General features: G+C 44.6%; 1 protein-coding gene across 2 annotated transcripts in view; it reads left to right on the forward strand.

The window, feature by feature from the left end:
* Positions 1–621: 621 nt before the first annotated feature.
* The window catches only part of CUNH3orf52 (chromosome unknown C3orf52 homolog), a 31,610-nt gene continuing 13,966 nt past the window's right edge, over positions 622–18,265 (forward strand). For both annotated transcript variants that reach the window (XM_070406170.1, XM_070406169.1), the window contains exons 1-3: positions 622–846; positions 9,393–9,522; positions 16,678–16,805. In XM_070406170.1, coding sequence (XP_070262271.1) covers positions 709–846; positions 9,393–9,522; positions 16,678–16,805 — 396 coding nt within the window. In that variant the 5' untranslated portion in view covers positions 622–708. The remainder of the gene's footprint in view (positions 847–9,392; positions 9,523–16,677; positions 16,806–18,265) is intronic.

Here is an 18,265-nt window from a genome sequence, read left to right on the forward strand (position 1 = left end):
AGTATTTTTCTGACATCCACTCTCTTAACCAGAGCAACCACTTCATTCGGTGGGCACTGATGTTATGCCAACTTTCCAGGTGAGGAAACTGGCACCGAGAGGTGATGCCCCAGGTCTCACAGAGAGGAGCCTGTGAGAGGGGTTGACTGGGGCAGTCTGGCCCCAAAGCCAGCTGTCCCCTCCCTCCACCACTGATGCTGCCTCTGCCGGCCCCTGGGCTTGTGGAAGGAAGCAGCTATTCCTGTGTGCTGCTATCCATCTTCATCTGATCAGAACCTGGCACGATGCGGGCAGCAAGAGCTGCTTCAGATTATTTGTTGATGAAATGAACTTTTGCTAGGCGGTGAAAGCTGGGTCAAATCCCAGAAACAGACAGCTCCTGGGGGCGAAAACCCAACTTTCTCCCATTGCACAGCGCTGCCAGGCCATCCCTGCCCATCCCTGCCACAGTGGCCAGCCAGCTAGGCCCTCCTGTTTCGTGTCTGCACGAACAGGGAAAGGAGCGCAGGCAGCGCCCTGAACAAACCAGAAAAACAGCCTTCCCCTGCCCTCGGCCCCGCCCGCCGCCCGAGGTCTCCCTCTCCCCGCCCCGCCCCCCACCCACGGGGGTGCAGAGGGAGCCACCCGGGAGGCAGCTTTGGACTCTGCACCCTGGGGTGGGGTGTGTGCCGCCTGCTTCCCGGCGGGCTTAGTCCTCCTCTGCCGTCCATGGAAGGGGCCAGGCCCCCATCGCCCGGAGACCAGCTGGAGCTCTCGGTGCTCGAGGGGCAGCCGGACGAGCAGACGCCTCTCAATGGAGCCGCTCAGGTCGTCCCTTTTTCGGCCGAGGAGCCCCGTCCAGCCCCGGTAAGGCCTCCTTGGCGCCCGAGACATCGCCCGAGCGCGCTGGGATCCGGGCTCCCCGCCGGGACCGGAGCCGGGCTCCTCTGAGTCGGGTTTCCAGCCCGCTCTCCGGCGCCACCGACGATGGGTGCGGGGGGTGCGCGATGGGAAGCCCTCAGTGGGGTGGACCCCGGAATGCGCTCCAGCCCGAGCCCCAGGCCCCTCGCAGCCCCCTGGTCCCCACGCATCTTTGAAGAATCCCACCTAGGAGGTGTGTGGCTCCTCTCTTCCGAGAGAGAATCCCCAGAGAAAGAGATGGTTTTCAAAAAAGTCCTGTAACTTTTAGGTGTTGTTGTTTTGCTTTTTTTTCTCAAATAGAACTAGAGCGATAGATGGCGTCTTTTCCTTTTCTCCAGAACCTCCTTGATTCCCTCGTTACTACCTTGCTGCTTCCTCCCACTTCCTCTTACCCACTGCCCACTGTCCACCCAGCCTGGCCCACAGCCCCTAGAAACACACTTGCTAGCCTTCCTCAGTGTGGCCACTTGATTTCACAGCAAGAGAGATGGGGAGAGTGGAAAAAACATCAAGAACAAGAAGGGCTAGGTGGTGGAGGTGGGGTATAAACTTGCCCTGCTCGGTAGAAGGAAAATAATTTAAAAGGTTTTGTCCTAAAGAATTAGACTGCGCCTCATTTGCTTCGGCTTTGTTTCAATCTCCAAGAAAGTCCTTGGTAATGTTTTGGCTGAACAACCCTGATTCAGCCCTCGCTGCGGGGGGGAACATTATTCATTGCTCATCAAATGCTTGTAAAACAGCAGAGCCTTGGGATTCCCAGCCATGTACCTTGTGATTAACCTTAAGACTCGCTTGAGTTTTACTGGCTACGTGGAACTCCCCATACGTATGGTTCCAACCTGGTATTTCTACTCTGCTCCTCCACTCCCACTCTGGCTGCCCAACTGTAGATTTCAGGGATAAGCAGGACATTCAAACGGTGAAAGCATTGTTTTTGCTTCCACACTGCTTCCTGGAGATACTGTAAAGTCTGCTTTCACAGTTGCCTATAGGTACCTGGGAGAGTATTGGGTACCTTATGTTTGAGCACCACTGGAGAAGGGAAGTTGGAGGAAGATGGTCTAATCCTGTGCGCGTGGCCACAGCGGTGGGCGTGCTGGGTCAGTCCAAGGAAGTGTCAGGAATGGGAACTGGGAATACTTGCCTCATGTTAGATAGATAGACCCAGGACAACCCGAAGACTTCATGGTTTGGGACTGAGTCCAGAGATCTGAGTTCTGGCGACTGCTTCACAGCTAAAGGATGTGTCCTGGGGCGAGGCGCTGAGCTCTGTTTTCCCAGCTCTCCCGGTATGGTAATGTAATGTGGCTAACCCGGCTTCTCCCCAGGCCTGGCCGTGACTTGGTGAAAACAGTGAGTGGAAGAAAATGCCAAACATATGTAGGGTACGCTGTATCGGTATTTTAGCATTGTTTAGCACCTCCTAATACAGATTGCGCTTTCATGTTGTAATTCAGTAATTTTCAACCCTTTTCATCTCATGACACACATACTAGTTACTAAGATTCTATAGCACACCAAAAAATATATATTTTGCCGATCTAACAAAAAAAAGTATAATTTTAATTCATTCACACCAGATGGCTATTGTGTTGGCTATTGTCAATTTTTAATTTGACCATCTAAGGGAAAAGAGGTGAGTGCCCCTGACTAAATAATCAGATATTGCATGTTTTCAAAATTTTTGCAGCACACCAGTGTGCCTGCTGCAGCACACAGGTTGAAATAGCTGTACTACTAACTTCCTCTGGACTCAGGTATATATACAGATAGCCTAGACTTCCTTGTGAATTTACTTTGTAGGTCACCAAATGGGAAACTAGTGGTGAGTGACATAATGGCATGAAGGTGAGGGGTTACATGAGCACTGGGAGGACATTCTAGAAATGCATGAATGGGGAAAAAATTTTTATAAAGGGAAAAAATAGAAAAAAACCTTATCTAACCTTTCTCTTTGGTTCTATAGAATAAGGTTGAAGTGTATTTTAAATGGAAAAATCAATTAATATAGAGTTCTTTAAAGTGTTGGGTAGCACAAGAACAAGATTCAGACTTGTAAGAATTTTGTGTGTGGTCTCCTTAAACTATATGTTAAGATTTCTAATTTTTAAAAAATATATTTTTATTGATTTCAGAGAGGAAGGAGAAAGACAGAGAGAGAGAGAGAGAGAGAGAGAGAGAGAGAGAGAGAAACTCAATGATGAGAATCATTGATTGGTTGCCTACTGCATGCCCCACACCAGAGATCAAGCCCACATCTGGAGCGTGACCCTCACTGGGAATTGAATTGTGACCTTCTAGTTTATAGATTGATGCTCAAACATTGACACACTGGCCAGGCTCCAATTTTTTAAATGTAAACTCAAGTCCATGTATTTTTATTAACCATATGTTTTGTACCTATCATGTGCCAAATACTTATCATACATAAATGTGTTTAATTATCACAACAAACTTAAGAGGCAAGTGGAGTATGCCTTTTGCTTTGACAGATGAAGGAACTGAGTGAAGAACTTGAGACTCAGGTTCACTCAGTGGTGGCTCTGAGATTTGAACTCAGGTTTTTTAGGTCCCAAACCTATGTGGTTTTTTTAAAAATTTGTTTTACACAGCTAGATATATACCAACATATAATTTAAATATGTAAATATAATATATGACTTATACTCACTTATGTGTAACAACTTAAGTTACATATTACTAATTTCAGTCAGTTCATAAATTTACAGAGGTTTATTTAAGAATTAGGTAGCATATTTGGAATGATGGAATTGCAGGTGGATGGACAGAGGGGTGAGAAGTAGGGAACAGTTTTAGATAATTGGGAAGAAGCCATTCCACTTCATGGATATTTTTCTAGGTTGAGCTGAGAGAGTATCAAAGGTGGTGGAGAGAACGTATTTCCCTTTCTTGTTCTGGGTTTGGGGCTATAAGGGAAAGGAATATAAGTCATGAATTTCACTTTGCCTGCCAGCACTATAAATATGGCAATATGGTTGGGTCAAAAATGAAAAAGAAATTATGGGTAATGGAGTGAGACCGGTTTTCTTTTATGGCTCATTACACAAGCTCTGACCTGTTTCCAAATACAAGTACCAGAGACATTTTAAGAAATAAAAACATCATCATCATCATAATAAAAATCCAGTACATTGATCGTTTTGAGGCAGGCAAGACTTTATATAAATAGGCTAGCTGAAGATTAGCCCCATTGCAATGAGTGGTTCAGAATTTAGGACAAGAATCAACTGGCTCCTTTGTGCTTGGATCAGCAAGTGGATTAAATCCCACAATGAAAATCATAAAATTCAGTTTCCTGCATGCTAGATGTCCCTAGATCTATGTAATATCTGCCTCTGACTCAGCCAGAGAAGAAAAGCTTTTTGTACCAAAGCGATAGGTAGCCTAGCCATTATTGAAAGACTCTGTGTCATGTATTTGGATTCTTTTATCTGGAGAGGGATGTGACTGCCTGGGGAATGTTCAGAGGAAAACCACACACATTCTTGAGCCATTTAGTGCCATCATAGAATGTAAGGTGCAGTTTGCAAAAATTTCCAAGGCACCTTGCAGAAGAACTTGCCTGTGGCCTCTCCTCAAGCCTAACATTTGGACAAGAGAGGATGAGGAAGCCAGTGAAGGAGGCAGTGCATCTCCATGATCGGGTTTTGAGGGGAGACTCGGATAGCACAGGTAGTGCGCACCTCCTACATCAGAGACTGTCCACCCTCAGGGCACAGTGGGCTCTCCTGGGGACACTTCCGAAAAATACTAATTCCTGGGTTGGTTCTAAAGAACAGACAGCTGGGAAGCACTGCACTCTAGTTTTGGGTCAGGAGTGGCTAACAGGCTGTTTTACATGGACTTTAAGTCTGTGAAGATTAGTCATGCAGGGGGTAGTGGGCTCTGCTGCGGGGCTGATGACAGACAGGTTTGGGGGCCAGGCTGAGGGATGGAAGCTTTGGGCTGGACAGGAGAGGCATTTCTTATAGATGAGGGCTGTGTAATTCTGAGCTGATTTCTCCCAGGAAGTCACAGAACTGTGGTCTCAAACCACCAGGGATCTAGGTTTACCACCTCCAAGGGACAGCACAAGTGAAGGGGCAAGAAATCAAGGCGGTGCACTGATGTGCATTTTGTGACTCACTTGAGACTCGGGACCATTCTGCACTCATCTTTATGGTCCCAGCTGCCCCTCGTCTCAGCATTAAAATGGTTCGTGTCTGGGGGGCTCTGTAAACAGGAAGATATGTTTCTGTGTCCTGAACAGTTAAAGGTTCCTTGTACTGGGACTTCCCCCCAGTGCAAGGCCCTTATTGAGCCCTTGCCTTTGGTGACTTTGGAGCAGTTCTCTGCTGTCAGTTGGAGATGAGATGTGGCTTTGTCCCTGGACTCCAGAGACACCCCGAGAGGGCTTTCATCTGTTCAGATAGTCTCAGGGCATCTATTGCTCCCTCACCCTTGATCCGTAGAGCCAGCGTGGAGTGCACTTGGGTGCTCCAAAGTGTGACCTTCACTCTAGAATTTCTCAAGGTACATCCTTAACAGTTTTGGAGCCCTCTGTAACTCGGCAACACATTATGAAGTGCCTGTTACCTGTATGAGGCACAAGAGTGGGACGCAGCTCCTATTTTCCCCATTTTTAGGGACCCTCAGCTCTAGTAATGTTGCTACAGGTGCATTAGACCGGCCTCTGAAAGGCTGTAACGGCTGATGTTGCAGCCGCCGCCACCGTTCTGCTGCGGGACCTGGCCTAGGCTAATACTCGGTGATGTCTGGGGCTCATCAGAGGTAATCGGGAGTTTGGCCAGGGTGAGAACGCCATGAACCCGCTGTTCTGAGTAGTGGTCCCTACATTATAGGCCTCAAAAGGGGTGCAGCCCCTAGGGACATCCCGCCCTGCACCCACCCAAAAATCCCTTAAGAACCAGCTACCAATTTTCACCAACACGTTCTGACTTCTTGGGGTCTCGGGACAAAGGAATAGTTACCTTTTTTGTTGTTGTTATAATAAAATTGTGACAAAACCCTAAATCCTTATTTTTTAGGAGATATTTTCATTGATTTCAGGGAGGAAGGGAGAGAGAGAAACACCAATGATGAGAATCATTGATTGGTTGCTTCCTGCACGCCTCAACACTCGCATGCTCTCTGAAGGGGAATCCAAACGTGACCCTTCTGGTTCATAGGTCAACACTCAACCACTGAGCCACACTGGTGGGGGCAAAACCCTGAATCCTTACAGCTGCCAGTTATGTTCAGGCTAGTGGCTAATTCTGAAGTTACTTGCATTTGAAGTACAATTGATCTGTGCTTCCCCTCTAGTTCTTTTTTGTGTGGTATCATAGTAACACATCCACTAAAGACTCAGTTCCTAAGGACTTTTTAAAAGATGTTTTTATTGATTTCAGAGAGAGGAAGGGAGAGAGAGGATAGAAACATCAATGAGAGAGAGAAACATCCATGGGCTACCTAATGCAAGCCCCCTATTGGGGATTGTTCCTGCAGCTGGGGCATAGGAATCCAACTGGTGACCTCCTGGTGCATGGTAGGATGCTTAACCAACTTCGCCACACCCAGGGCAAGCCTTTCAGTAGCAGCCTCTTGCTGCTTAGTCACTCTATATAGCAAATAAATGGAAACCGTTTCATTTCGTTAGAATCGCCTAAAATCCACTTTTGGTTTTACACATTGCATTTGCCAGACACCAACTCTACAAATACAGATTTAACTTTTTTTTTTTTTTTACCATCCACCAAAAAAAGACATTGCACCATAAATACTTGGGATACACAAGTTGGAAATGTTCCACATAAAAGAGCAATTCCTTAAGTATTTGTACTTTTTTCAAAAAAAATCTGCTGTATCTTCCCTTGGTGTATATAGATGTTGGATACAGAGTATAGGAGAGAGGCTTAGTTGAATAAGCCTTTATTTAGGTGAATAAAATATGGATTTTCTCCAGGCAATGCCATGAATTTATACATATTTTTTCAGATTTATCAAATTATGGAAAAAATTAGTCTGTCTCAGGGATTCTAGCAAGAAAATAGAAGTTCTGGTACCAGACACATCGGGTCCATTACTGCCTCTTGCCACTAAGCCAATAAGTAGAGACAAGGTTGAATTTTTTATGAGTGTTTATTTGAATTACCAGCAATAGGAGAGAGCAGTGTGCTTGGTACCTTGAAAAACCTCTCTAACATCTCCTGCCAGTTGGCTGCTTATATAGGGGTAAGAAAGAAAAGCAAGGTACAGTGGGGAGGGTATAGCAGGATAAGGGCTGTAGGGTATGTGATCAGTGTGTCTGCTTCTGGTATCTTAGAGTCAATAACAGGATAGTTAATCTTTTTACGATGTCAAACCAGCTTAGCCCTAGCTGGTTTAGCTCAATGGATAGAGCAGTGGTCGGCAAACTCATTAGTCAACAGAGCCAAATATCAACAGTACAATGATTGAAATTTCGTTTGAGAGCCAAATTTTTAAAACTATATTGGTAGGTACATTGTTATTAACTTAATTAGGGTACTCCTAAGCTGGCCTTTGCTAAAAACGTCCTCAATCTGATTGAGGTACATTCACTGAGGTCGACCCCTTCCAACTCTCCCATCCACACTCGTCTTGTATACTTGTTTCGTCTATCTCCTTTCCAAAAACCGACTTCTGTGCATGGGCCACAAAGTTTCAATCGCACTGCACGTGCGCGCCTGCACGTAACAAAAAAAAAAAAAAAAAAAAAAAAAAAAGAGTGGGACGCAAAAACAGGGAAGTTGAAGAGCCACCCTTCCCTCGATGTGGTTTCATTTTACTTAGGAAGATAAGGCCAGTATCTGTTTATATTTGAACATGTAACCAGAAAGGGCAGTGGCAGGTGAGCTGCGTGGACAGGTGAGCTTCTTGGACTGGGGCATCTCTCCATGGATGCGGTGGTGGGGAGGCCTCCACCAGGAGAGATCTGGCCTGGCCCCTGAGGAGTGGGGGCGGCTTCAGACCAGTGCTCTCAACCCTGGCAAAACAATTGGTTCACTTTGGGAGGGTGAAAATCATAAGCTGGGCCATGTCCCCACCTCCCTACACCCTGGTCCCCTAGGTCCGGGTAGGGCCTAGGTCTGTGTAGTTTAAATTCCTCATCAGGTGATTCTGATGTGCCGCCAGGCTTGGGAACCGCTCATTGAGAACGTGTGAACTATAGTGGACACACAGTTTCCTTTTCTGGTGGCCACCACCAAAATCCTGATGGGGGAGATCTGAACAAGGTGTCAGTCAATTTGAGAGCGAGCCTCTGGAGGTGCTGCAGCTGCTTGTGGGGCAGCGGGACACACAGTCATGATTACGCCCATGTGTTCGGGTCCTAATGTTTGTTAGCAAGTGCTTCATGCACATGATTTCTAGTTTTTACAGCAGCCCCTAAACATAGATTTATTACTTATGTTTTACAGTTGAGGACATTGGGGCTGGGAGTTTTAGTAGCTTGCTGATGGTCACCGGACTTTAAGTGGTGTAACTGGGATTCCGATACAGAAACATACTTTCCCCGTCATATTCCATTGTTTCCCATGCTGCCCATGTGGGGATTACTGATGGCCCAGTGGGAGAAGAGTCAGAGGACCTTTTAGGGGCAGGTGGCAGTGCTGGGAGTGGAGGAGTCTGGCTCGCTCATAACCTGGAGCTCTGCACAGTGACACAGGCCGGCTGTGGACGAAAGGGAGAGCACATCAGCTGTGCAGTGACACACAGAGGGGTTCGTCCTGACCAATCTCTCTGACCTGCACCTTTGAAGTGGGCTAAAGCCTCCCTTGCAGGGCCGTCAGGATGAAGAGAAATGGTATTGGCTGTAATTATTTTACTTGACCCCACACTGCCTCACTATGTCCATTACAGCTTTATTTCCTGGTGTCTCTTCCATCCTTCCCTTCATTTCCCTTCTCAGGTCCTTATTACCTAGAGTCAGGGTCACAGCAGTAGCCTTTTAGTTTTTTTTTTGGTGTGTCCACTCTAAACTATACATCACCTTTTTTGAATCTTTCATTCAGCTTTGTGTTCCAGAATCTGCAACAGGTCCCCAGTACACCCCAATTAAGTACAAACTGCTCTGGCCGCATTCAGAACCCTCTCAAATATTCTTCAGCCTTTCACTCTTTCTAATTTTAACTCTCATTACCCGCCCCCGAAACCCAGAAGTCAATCAGCTGAGGCTCTTGGCCATTTCCATTATGAATGAACACCAGGGATTACTCTTTTGTGGCTTTGAAATACTTTTCTGTCCACCCTTCAACATCCTGCCGGTTGCCCCCCTTGGAGCCCCTAGGGCATTCTTGCTAACTTTTCTGTGAAGTTCCATTCCACCCCTTTGTCAACTTGACTCAGTAGATTGTAGCCCTGTGAGGTCAGAATCCCGCTGACTTCACTTCTGTATCACTGGCCCATGCTAAGTATTCAAACATGCTTGTTGAAACCAAAGGACTAACTCATAGTCTCCCTCTGCTTTCCAGGTTGAACCGAAAAGCCCTTGGAGCTCTTGTAATAGGACTTTGTTTGGAAAGTGTAAACTGTGGATGGCCATCGCCTTTATTTTCGTAGGTTTCATTGTAGTGATCATCATAAGCTTATGTCTTCTTGGAGGTAAGAGGACTTACACATGACTAAATTGACACATTTTAAGAAAACTTGTTTAATGCTTATGACTTACACTGAAATGGTATATGTACTCGTTGCTATTTCATTATTTATAATTTGAATTTAAAACCGGTGTGGAATGTGTTATACAGGTGGGAGAAATACATGATTCTTGTTTTGTTGTTTATTTTATAAGCTCCAGAAGTAGTATGGAAACCACTGTTTTACTCTGCCCATTGGATCTTGAAGATTTCTTACATTTTTAACATATTGTATCTCTAAACCTATTTGGTTGACTTTTTTCTTATAGTTTTGTTTAGTAAAAATAATTATTGTACTCCGCCTTATATAGTTGGTATATGATTATCATGATAACATAATGAGTAGTGTATTTGAAAGTTTTAAGAACTTGATAGAACCGGGTACCTGTAAGCTGTCATTATTTGAGCATATTTTGGACATAATTGTATTGTATTTATGTTGAATGTATGTACAAAACAAAACATGATGCTAACTGTAAATTATATTATTTTAAAATTATTTATCATGAATATAAAAAATAATGTGAGATCAGATTTTTGATTGTAGTCTTGTGGCCTACCCTTTAGGATTCTAATTATTTTGAGATCATTTTTCCAATTTATTAAAAATTATTTATGAACATTAAAAAAACGTTTAAGTTAAGGTATAATTGACATATCACATCTATTAGTTTCAGGTGTACAACATCGTGATTCAGTATTTATATACATTGTGAAATGATTACCACAATAAGTTTAGAAGCCTCTTTTTTTAAATGACTGCATCGGTAGTCTTCCACACCATTTAAAGTCTTGTAGGTAGTTTCCAATTTTTTATGATTATTAGTATTAAGGTTTTTATGATGCATAAAAATAGCACCCTCCAGTGGGCAATCATTTCAATTCAAAACAGGAGAGAAGAAAACTGTTTTTAGTTGTATATGTGAGCGATTGTAGGAGGAGGGAACTCTCTGGAGCTGGGATACTCTTGAGGGTGATTCGGTCCCATGAGGACTGGGGTTGAGTCAGGCTCTCCACAGCAAACCTGGTCAGAGGATGAGCGCGAGAGGGGAACCCCTGGGTCTCTCTGGAAGGCGTCCTGGGAATTCTCCTCAGGAACTGCATTTGCCATTCACCTCCAGCTCTTCCCCCTCCCAATCCTTTCAGATCCTTTCCCAAAGTTGTATGGCCCCTGAAGGAATAGGAAAACATTGATAGCATGTGCCAACCTCACCTTGACAACAGTGTCAATGTGAGGCACCATGTTCACTCACTTAGGACGTTGTTGAGGTGGGATAGATCATTCTTTGAGGCAATAGGCTGGTTTTGAGGTGGGGAGAAGTTAATAAGAGGTGTTACACCTCTTCCATCATGCTGAGGACAATTGTTTTTGTGTGAGCATTGATACTCCCTCTTCCCATCAACTCCCACGTGTGGATGTGGAAACTGTAGTTGAGTCACACAGCCTTGTCCTATCGCAATTAGCTGATGCCATCCTAAAAGTCGACAGATTTGTCTGTTGGCATCTGGGGCCCAAAACAAAGGATGATGCAACAGAGCTAGATGTTTAACATCCGGGATTCTGTAGTGCAAGACTCAAGAGCTGTCTTCCAGTCCCAAAAGTTATCTGGTCCTTTCAGCCCATAAAGAGCAATCTGCAGAGGAAGGGGTTCTATTTCCCTCAGCAGCTTCTCAGGGGACAGCCAAGTTCATAGGATGGTATTCAAGGAAGAACTTTTTAACACTGTAGTGCAAACTTAATTTCCTATTTTAGAAAATTGTATTCTTAAAATGTTAATGCTGTAAGAGATTTTCAAGCTTTTACTATTTTTTTTAAATCAGAGAAATACTTTTATTTTACTTGGCACGTCAGGGGGTTGGTCCTGTGGGAGATAGACAGTGGAGTTGCAATAGGTGCAAAGGGGTGGGACAGGGCTCCCCTTTGTGAGTCTCAGCCTCACCCTCAGCAGCTCTGCAGGCACTCTGGGATGACAATCTGCAAAGATCAGCATTGCCTAATTGCCAAGCCCATTGATAGGAATCAAATACTTGTAGAATTTCTGAGCACTCTACGGAAGATGCTGCTGTCTGGGGAAAGGGCATTGTCTAGAGCAGGCGTCCTCAAACTACGGCCCGCGGGCCACATGCAAATACAAATATTGTATTTGTTCCCGTCTTGTTTTTTTTACTTCAAAATAAGATATGTGCACTGTGCATAGGAAATTGTTCATAGTTTTTTTTTAAACTATAGTCTGGCCCTCCAATGGTCTGAGGGACAGTGAACTGGCCCCCTGTTTAAAAAGTTTGAGGACCCCTGGTCTAGAGAGTCAAGGGCTGTACCCGTGCCATCCAGGTTCACTAAGAAGTGAGGTTCATCAGGAACTACATTTGCTCTTCTCCTCTCTCTTCCCTTCCTCTCAGCTCCATAATCTCAAGTCTTAGGGCTCTGTAGTTCTCAGAGTGAGGCTCTGTGGCAGAGGTGTCAGTAACTATGGAGTTGGAGTGGACACAGCAAAGGGTAACTAGTTGGGGGAAGAGACAATGGAGTGCCGAGGTTGAGGCACTGGGTGGGGAGGTGGATCTTGTCACTGACATTGTTAAGAATCTCAGCAGAGCAGCCTATGGTCGTTTTATTATTGATTCTCTGAAAATTGTGCACCCCTTATTGTCTGCACCTGGGGTGGGCTCTTCCTGACACTCTACCTGTGGCACGCCATTGAAGTAATTGTAAATTCAGGGTCATGGCTCAGCCTAAGACGCTGAGCTGGGGCTGCGTGCACCCTGCAAAAGAGAAGACAGCGCTCTCACAGGCTCACTGTAGACAATGAGATCATTTTAAATGAAAAGTGTTATGAGCAGGGCCCAGGGAATCCTATTGAATTCACAGATCTATAGGGAAAAGGTCAGTAATGGATTCTCTCCTCCCTAAGGAATGAGCAATTCCTTGGTGTGAAGAGTAAAGGGGGAATAAAACCTTCCCCGCTCTCGAAGTCATCTTTTTGGATAATTTGGAGAATCAGTTAAGCATTCTCAAGGGTTCTACTTTCTCTGCTAATTTGCCCCAACCAGGGAGAAGAGAGATGGGAGTAACACCTTTCTAATGAAACTTCTTGGTTTGGGCAAAATATTTAAAATGTTATGAAAACCAAACTGTGACAAATAAATGGATGCTTAGAAATATGATTTAAAGGTGATAAGATTTAATACTCTAGGGATCCTTATGTGATACCCCACAGCATTATGGATTTCTGTCTGACCCCTGTGCTCTCTAACATCCAGGCTTTTCAGTGAGTAGGGACACTATGGTACCAACATATAAGCAGGGACTTTCCAAGTTATGCTGTATTGAGTGGGTTTATTTTACCTGTGAGTTGGGAAAAAGAGCTCCATTTTATGATATTACAAGGTCTTGACAATGCTTCCTGGTGTTGGATGAGTCACGGGAAAATCCCAGGAGACAGCATTAGGAAACTTCAAGTACCAAGGTCCTTAGGGGTAGGAACATAATAGCAGGCCTAGTACTTTGAAATTTCTTAGCATTTTCACCTGTTCCTCTTTCCTTCAAGTTGCATATATTTATCCACCTTTCCAAGACTGACCCTTTCACCTGTGTTCTCCATAGAATCCTTGCCAGCTGGTTCTGACCTGTGGACCTTCAGAATGATCCTTTTCTCTCTAAGCTTCCTCAGGCTCTTCTCAACTTGGGCCTCTTCAAATGTGCTAGCACCATCTCTCCTTCAAAGCAATCTTCGGCCAGAATCTTGTCACTTCACTTGGGTGTTTTTTCTCTTTTTATTCTTTCATTGGCAGACTTCTAGAAAGAGTGGTCTCTTTTTAGAAGATTTGCCTCCTGTGCATTCCTAAACCACTTGTATCCTTTGGCCCCAAATTGTTCTTCCCAAGGTCACCACAGTTGTTTGATCATGAAACCCAACGAATGGCCTCCCTCCCATCCCCTGACCTATTTGCAGCCTTCAGCTCTGTTAGCTGTGTTGTACTCTTCTGGGTCTACAGAACTCCTGGACTTTAGGTCTCTTGGTCTTCCTGCCTTTGGCCTTCACATGTGGTGCCTGAGGCTTGTTTTCAGCTGTCTTACTTTTCACGTTCTTCATTCTTTCCCTTGAGGAGCCCATCATGCATTTGTCTAAATTTAGGCTAATTCTTCAACCCACTAGGCCTCAGTTTCCACATGGGTAAAATATAAGTGATTCTGAATCTGAGTCTGCAAATGTACTCAACCCTACTATTTACTAGCTCAGTTGTCCTGAACAAATTATGCTTTTTCTCTAAACCTCAATGTTTTTATTTTAATTTTTTTATTAATCCTCACCCTAGGATATTTTCCCCATTGAATTTTAGAGAGAGTGGAAGGAATGGAGGGAGAGAGAGAGAGACAGACATTGATGTGGGAGAGACACATGGATTGGTCTCCCTCCCTCCCTCCTTCCTTCCCTCCCTCCCTTCCTTCCTTCCTTCCTTCCTTCCTTCCTTCCTTCCTTCCTTCCTTCCTTCCGTCCTTCCTTCCTTCCTCCCTTCCTTCCTTTTTTCCTCCCTTCCTTGCACTTCCCACTGCTGTCAATCAAAATCTCTCTTTCCCAAACTACTGGCCTCTCTGCCTCCATTCTCTCTTGGTTCTCTTTCATCTGATCCATCATCACGTGATTTACCTCCACCTCCTTCCTGGGAGACATTTAACAAGCTCCATTACCTCCTGCAGACACCTTTCAGCTGCTTTATTTCTAATATTCCAACCAAAGAGCTGGTTTTGTGTACCTGCAATTGTACTTTATATGTTTTAAGCTTTTTTTAAAAAAAAACCCCCACATAGTTTTCTCTTTATGGAAAGTGCTGCCCAGATGAAGTCTCATTAATAACGTACAAGCTTTGCTGACTGGGTAAAACCATTGCTATTGTTGTTATTTTAACAAACATCTATTTAGCCAGGGGACAGATTCATTATTCGATGATACAAGTAAATATATGTCATTAGAACTATTATTATTGGAGATGTCTTTTCAGATGGCATCTCTTCTCAGGGCCCTTGAGTTCAACAGTTATATGAATTCTGTATCCACCCCCTGGTACCCCCTTTCCTTTCCCAGGCACTGATATCTACTTTGGAAATGTGCACGGTGGGTGTAGAGCTCAAAGATATCCACTGCAGCATTATTTATAGCGGTGGAAATCTGAAAATGCTAAAAGATGTAAGAAAATGAGCAAGCCAGTTATGAACATTATGCAGCTATTAAAATAATCTTTGCAAGGAATTTCAAACACATGGGGAATGGCTTTTAATATGTTAACAGCAACAACAACAAAAGAATGAAGACCAATAACCAATGACAGTAGCAAACAACATAAGGAGGATACAAATGACCTTTTCACTGAGATCCCAACATATAATATAAAATATGGGGAAAACCCCTTTTTATTACAGAATTTATCAAAATCTTACTTTGCGACAGATTCCTGTACATTGCAAGTTTTCTGCTATTGTCAGACAAAATAACGTAATGAGTGACTTACAACAAATAAAGATGCATGGGTAATTTCCTGTGTTTGGGGTCCCCAAGATCTGCCACCAGATTCAGTGAGTGCTGGGAGGACTCACAGACTCAGCACGTAGTTGTGGAGATGACTATGATTTATTACAGCAAAAGGATATAAAGTGAAATGCAGGAGAAGCAAGTGTCCAAGAGTCCTCTCCTGGTGCAGTCCCATAGGACACACTTCATTCCTCTAACAATGAGTGTGTCAACAAGCTGTGAAATCTTTCCACTAGGGAAGTGCATTTGAGACTCAGTGCCCAGGGTTTTATTGGGGTTGGTCACATAGGCAGCCTCTGTCTGGGCCTATTAACATTCCAGACTCTCCAAAGGAAAGATATTCATGGTAAGCCGCGTTGTTTGTACAAAGAGTTGAGGCATAGTGAGCCACACTTATCAGGGAATGGTGGGAACTTTTCTGAAACCTAAGTTCCCAGAGGCCAGCACACCAGACTTGAGTAGCTGGGCCTTTCTAAGCTGGCAGTCTCAGCTGCTCTGTCAGCTCTTCTCTGCACATTCCCTTGCTCCTCATATCTCACCTTCCCAGACTGTCTCAGGGAGTAAGTTCCAGAATTCTTCCTCCTTTTCACCCACCCTCCCATCAGAAACACTGAATTGGTTCCACTGGGGTCTTTCCAAAGTCTGGTTACAGAGGCTGATTATGTTATTTTTAAAGCTTGGAAATTGAGAAAAAAGTCTATGGCAAGTTCCACCCACCTACACCTTTCTCAGGGTCAGAGCGGGGGTCTGTGCGTGGGCTCAGATGGTGAGGCTGAGGCAGAATTAGGAGCATAATTAGTACCATGAGTCCTACTTCTAGCTCCTGGCTCCTCACTTTGTGTGTTTTTCCTTTAGCTCTGACTGCATAAAAATCAGTTAGCTCAGTTATTAGAGCACAAGCAGCCACACAGAACTCATTGTCCTGTACACCCCGGGGCTCTGAGTGCAGTTTGGTTTTCCCTCTGCAAACAGAGTGTGTCAACATTCCTATCCTGTGAGACGTATTCATGAGTGATGACTTCATGCCCATGTCTCCCTGGGAGATTTCAAGACATGGGCTCACATGAGTGATGACTTCATGCCCATGTCTCCCTGGGAGATTTCAAGACATGGGCTCACACGCTCATATTCGAATCCCCCTCTGTTCTGGTGTATGATGATTCCTGGCCACTCCCTGTCCCAATCACTCATTCTTTGTCCCCCTGTCCTGACTGTCCCCCGGCATCTGCCTTGTCACCTGTGTACATAGCTAAGCTGCAGGTTCAGTTTAACAAAAAAATTCGAGTTCTTCCCACTCCATCCCCCTCTTTGGCTCTTCTCTCAGTCTGTATTCAATGGAAGCTGAGACCCCTATGGCATAAAACAAAGAAATAACATGTTTATCATGATGGAGGGAAGACCCTGTCTTTATTCAGTTTTACCAAGAGGGGAAAGCATTTCTGTTCATACTTGCTCACTCTTGCCAGGCTTTATCCTTGATGAGTGCTCATTGTTTTGTTTTGTTTGTCTTGAAAGTGTAGCAGCCAATGAATAAGTTTATTACTTTATGCATATGTGTTTTTTTACCTTTTATTTCCATCTTCCACTCTTTTTAGTAACTTACATCGATGAAGATGAAAATGAAATACTTGAGTTATCATCAAATAAAACATTCTTGGTCATGCTAAAGATTCCAGAGGAGTGTGTTACTGAAGAGGAATTGCCTCACCTGCTCACGAAAAGGGTAATGGGACTTTATGCATTGTTTACTGAGTTCAAACAATTAGAATGTGGATTCTGCTACAAGAGTAGCCATAGAGCCACAGAGTAAGTAGCTTCAAGCTTGGATATTTTTGGTCTGAATTTTGGTAGAAACAGACACTTGTAAATGGACTTTCTGTCGTGCAAAACCAGAGGGAAGAGCCTTGGCCTCCAGCTAGAGGGAGGATAAAGGTTTGTTTCTTCACTCTGCTCTATACATTTGATTTGATTGTAGCTTCATTGAGGGTCTGTGATGTGCTAGACCATATGCCAAGTGCCAGGGCCACAACCTGTGTGCTGTTAGTGGGGGCTCACAGCCCAAGTAGAGGAAGCAACTAAATAGATAATACAAAATGGTGTGATATATTCTATTGTTGAGATGCATATAGGATGTTTTATGGCCATAAAGTGAGGGGGGGGGGGCATCTAAACTACTGAGGTGGAGATGGAGACTTGGAAGGCCTCCTGAAGGAGGAGATTCTTGGGATGAAGGTCTGCATAGCAGTGTACTATGGCCTCCATATGCTGTGGTGAGGACTTGCAGAGGTGAAGCTTAACAGGAAGGGCGGTTTTCCTACTCTTGGGTAAAGCACTAAAAGATTTTAATCTGCAGGTTGACAGGGTAACTTTCATTTTCACCTTTCTGGGTAATGGTGAAAAAACACTGCAGTGGAGTATAGTGAGAAGCATTGCGGTAGGCTAGATGAAACAGGGAGCCTTGAACTAGGTGATGTCAGGGGGAAGAAGGAAGATTTAAGTGAGATTTAAGAGGTCTTCTGACTCAATAAGGCCTCAGAATCAGAGTGAGGGAGACTGTGAATGTGGCCCTGTGGGTGACTGTGGCATGATTTATGGAGTGGGAAGTTGAGGAGAATGAGCCCTCTGTGAAATACAGGTGCTCTGCAGCCAGACCAGGAGGGTTAGTTGGGGCAATCCTGGTCATCCTGTCAAAGACAGGGTGGTTCACAGCCAGACCCAAATGTTTTGATAGGAAAATCCAAGCAAGGCCAGCCTGCTGTCCCTTACACTCTTCTTTGCAGCGGTAGGTCGAATGCGGCGAGTCCTTTTCATTTGGCTTCCATTTGCCTCCAACCACAGCTCCTAAAGGAGGCGCTTCCAGCTCAGTCACCCTTGAGTCAGCTCTGAGTCCCCAGGGGTTAACCTCGATTGCCTCTTTGATCACAGGAGTTTGTGCTCTGGGAAGATTATCCTGGGTTTCCCTTCCTCCTTCTTTTCCTTGCTTATATCTCCTCTGCAGTGCCCTTTTCCTCCCGTCCTTCCAGCTGCTTCCGGAGCAAGCTGCAGACTAAAGAGCCTCTTGCTGCTTTCCTCGTGGTTGCTTTTTAAATTGAGGGTTTGCATTTGATGAGCAAACATGAAATGAATCAGCAACCATACATGTCACCTATTACAGGCTGCACTCTCTATGTCAAAGGGAAATGG

This window comes from Myotis yumanensis, unplaced genomic scaffold (genome assembly GCF_028538775.1).
Source record: "Myotis yumanensis isolate MYYU_CA2020_CCGP unplaced genomic scaffold, mMyoYum1.0.hap1 SCAF_2, whole genome shotgun sequence".
Lineage (NCBI taxonomy): Eukaryota > Metazoa > Chordata > Mammalia > Chiroptera > Vespertilionidae > Myotis > Myotis yumanensis.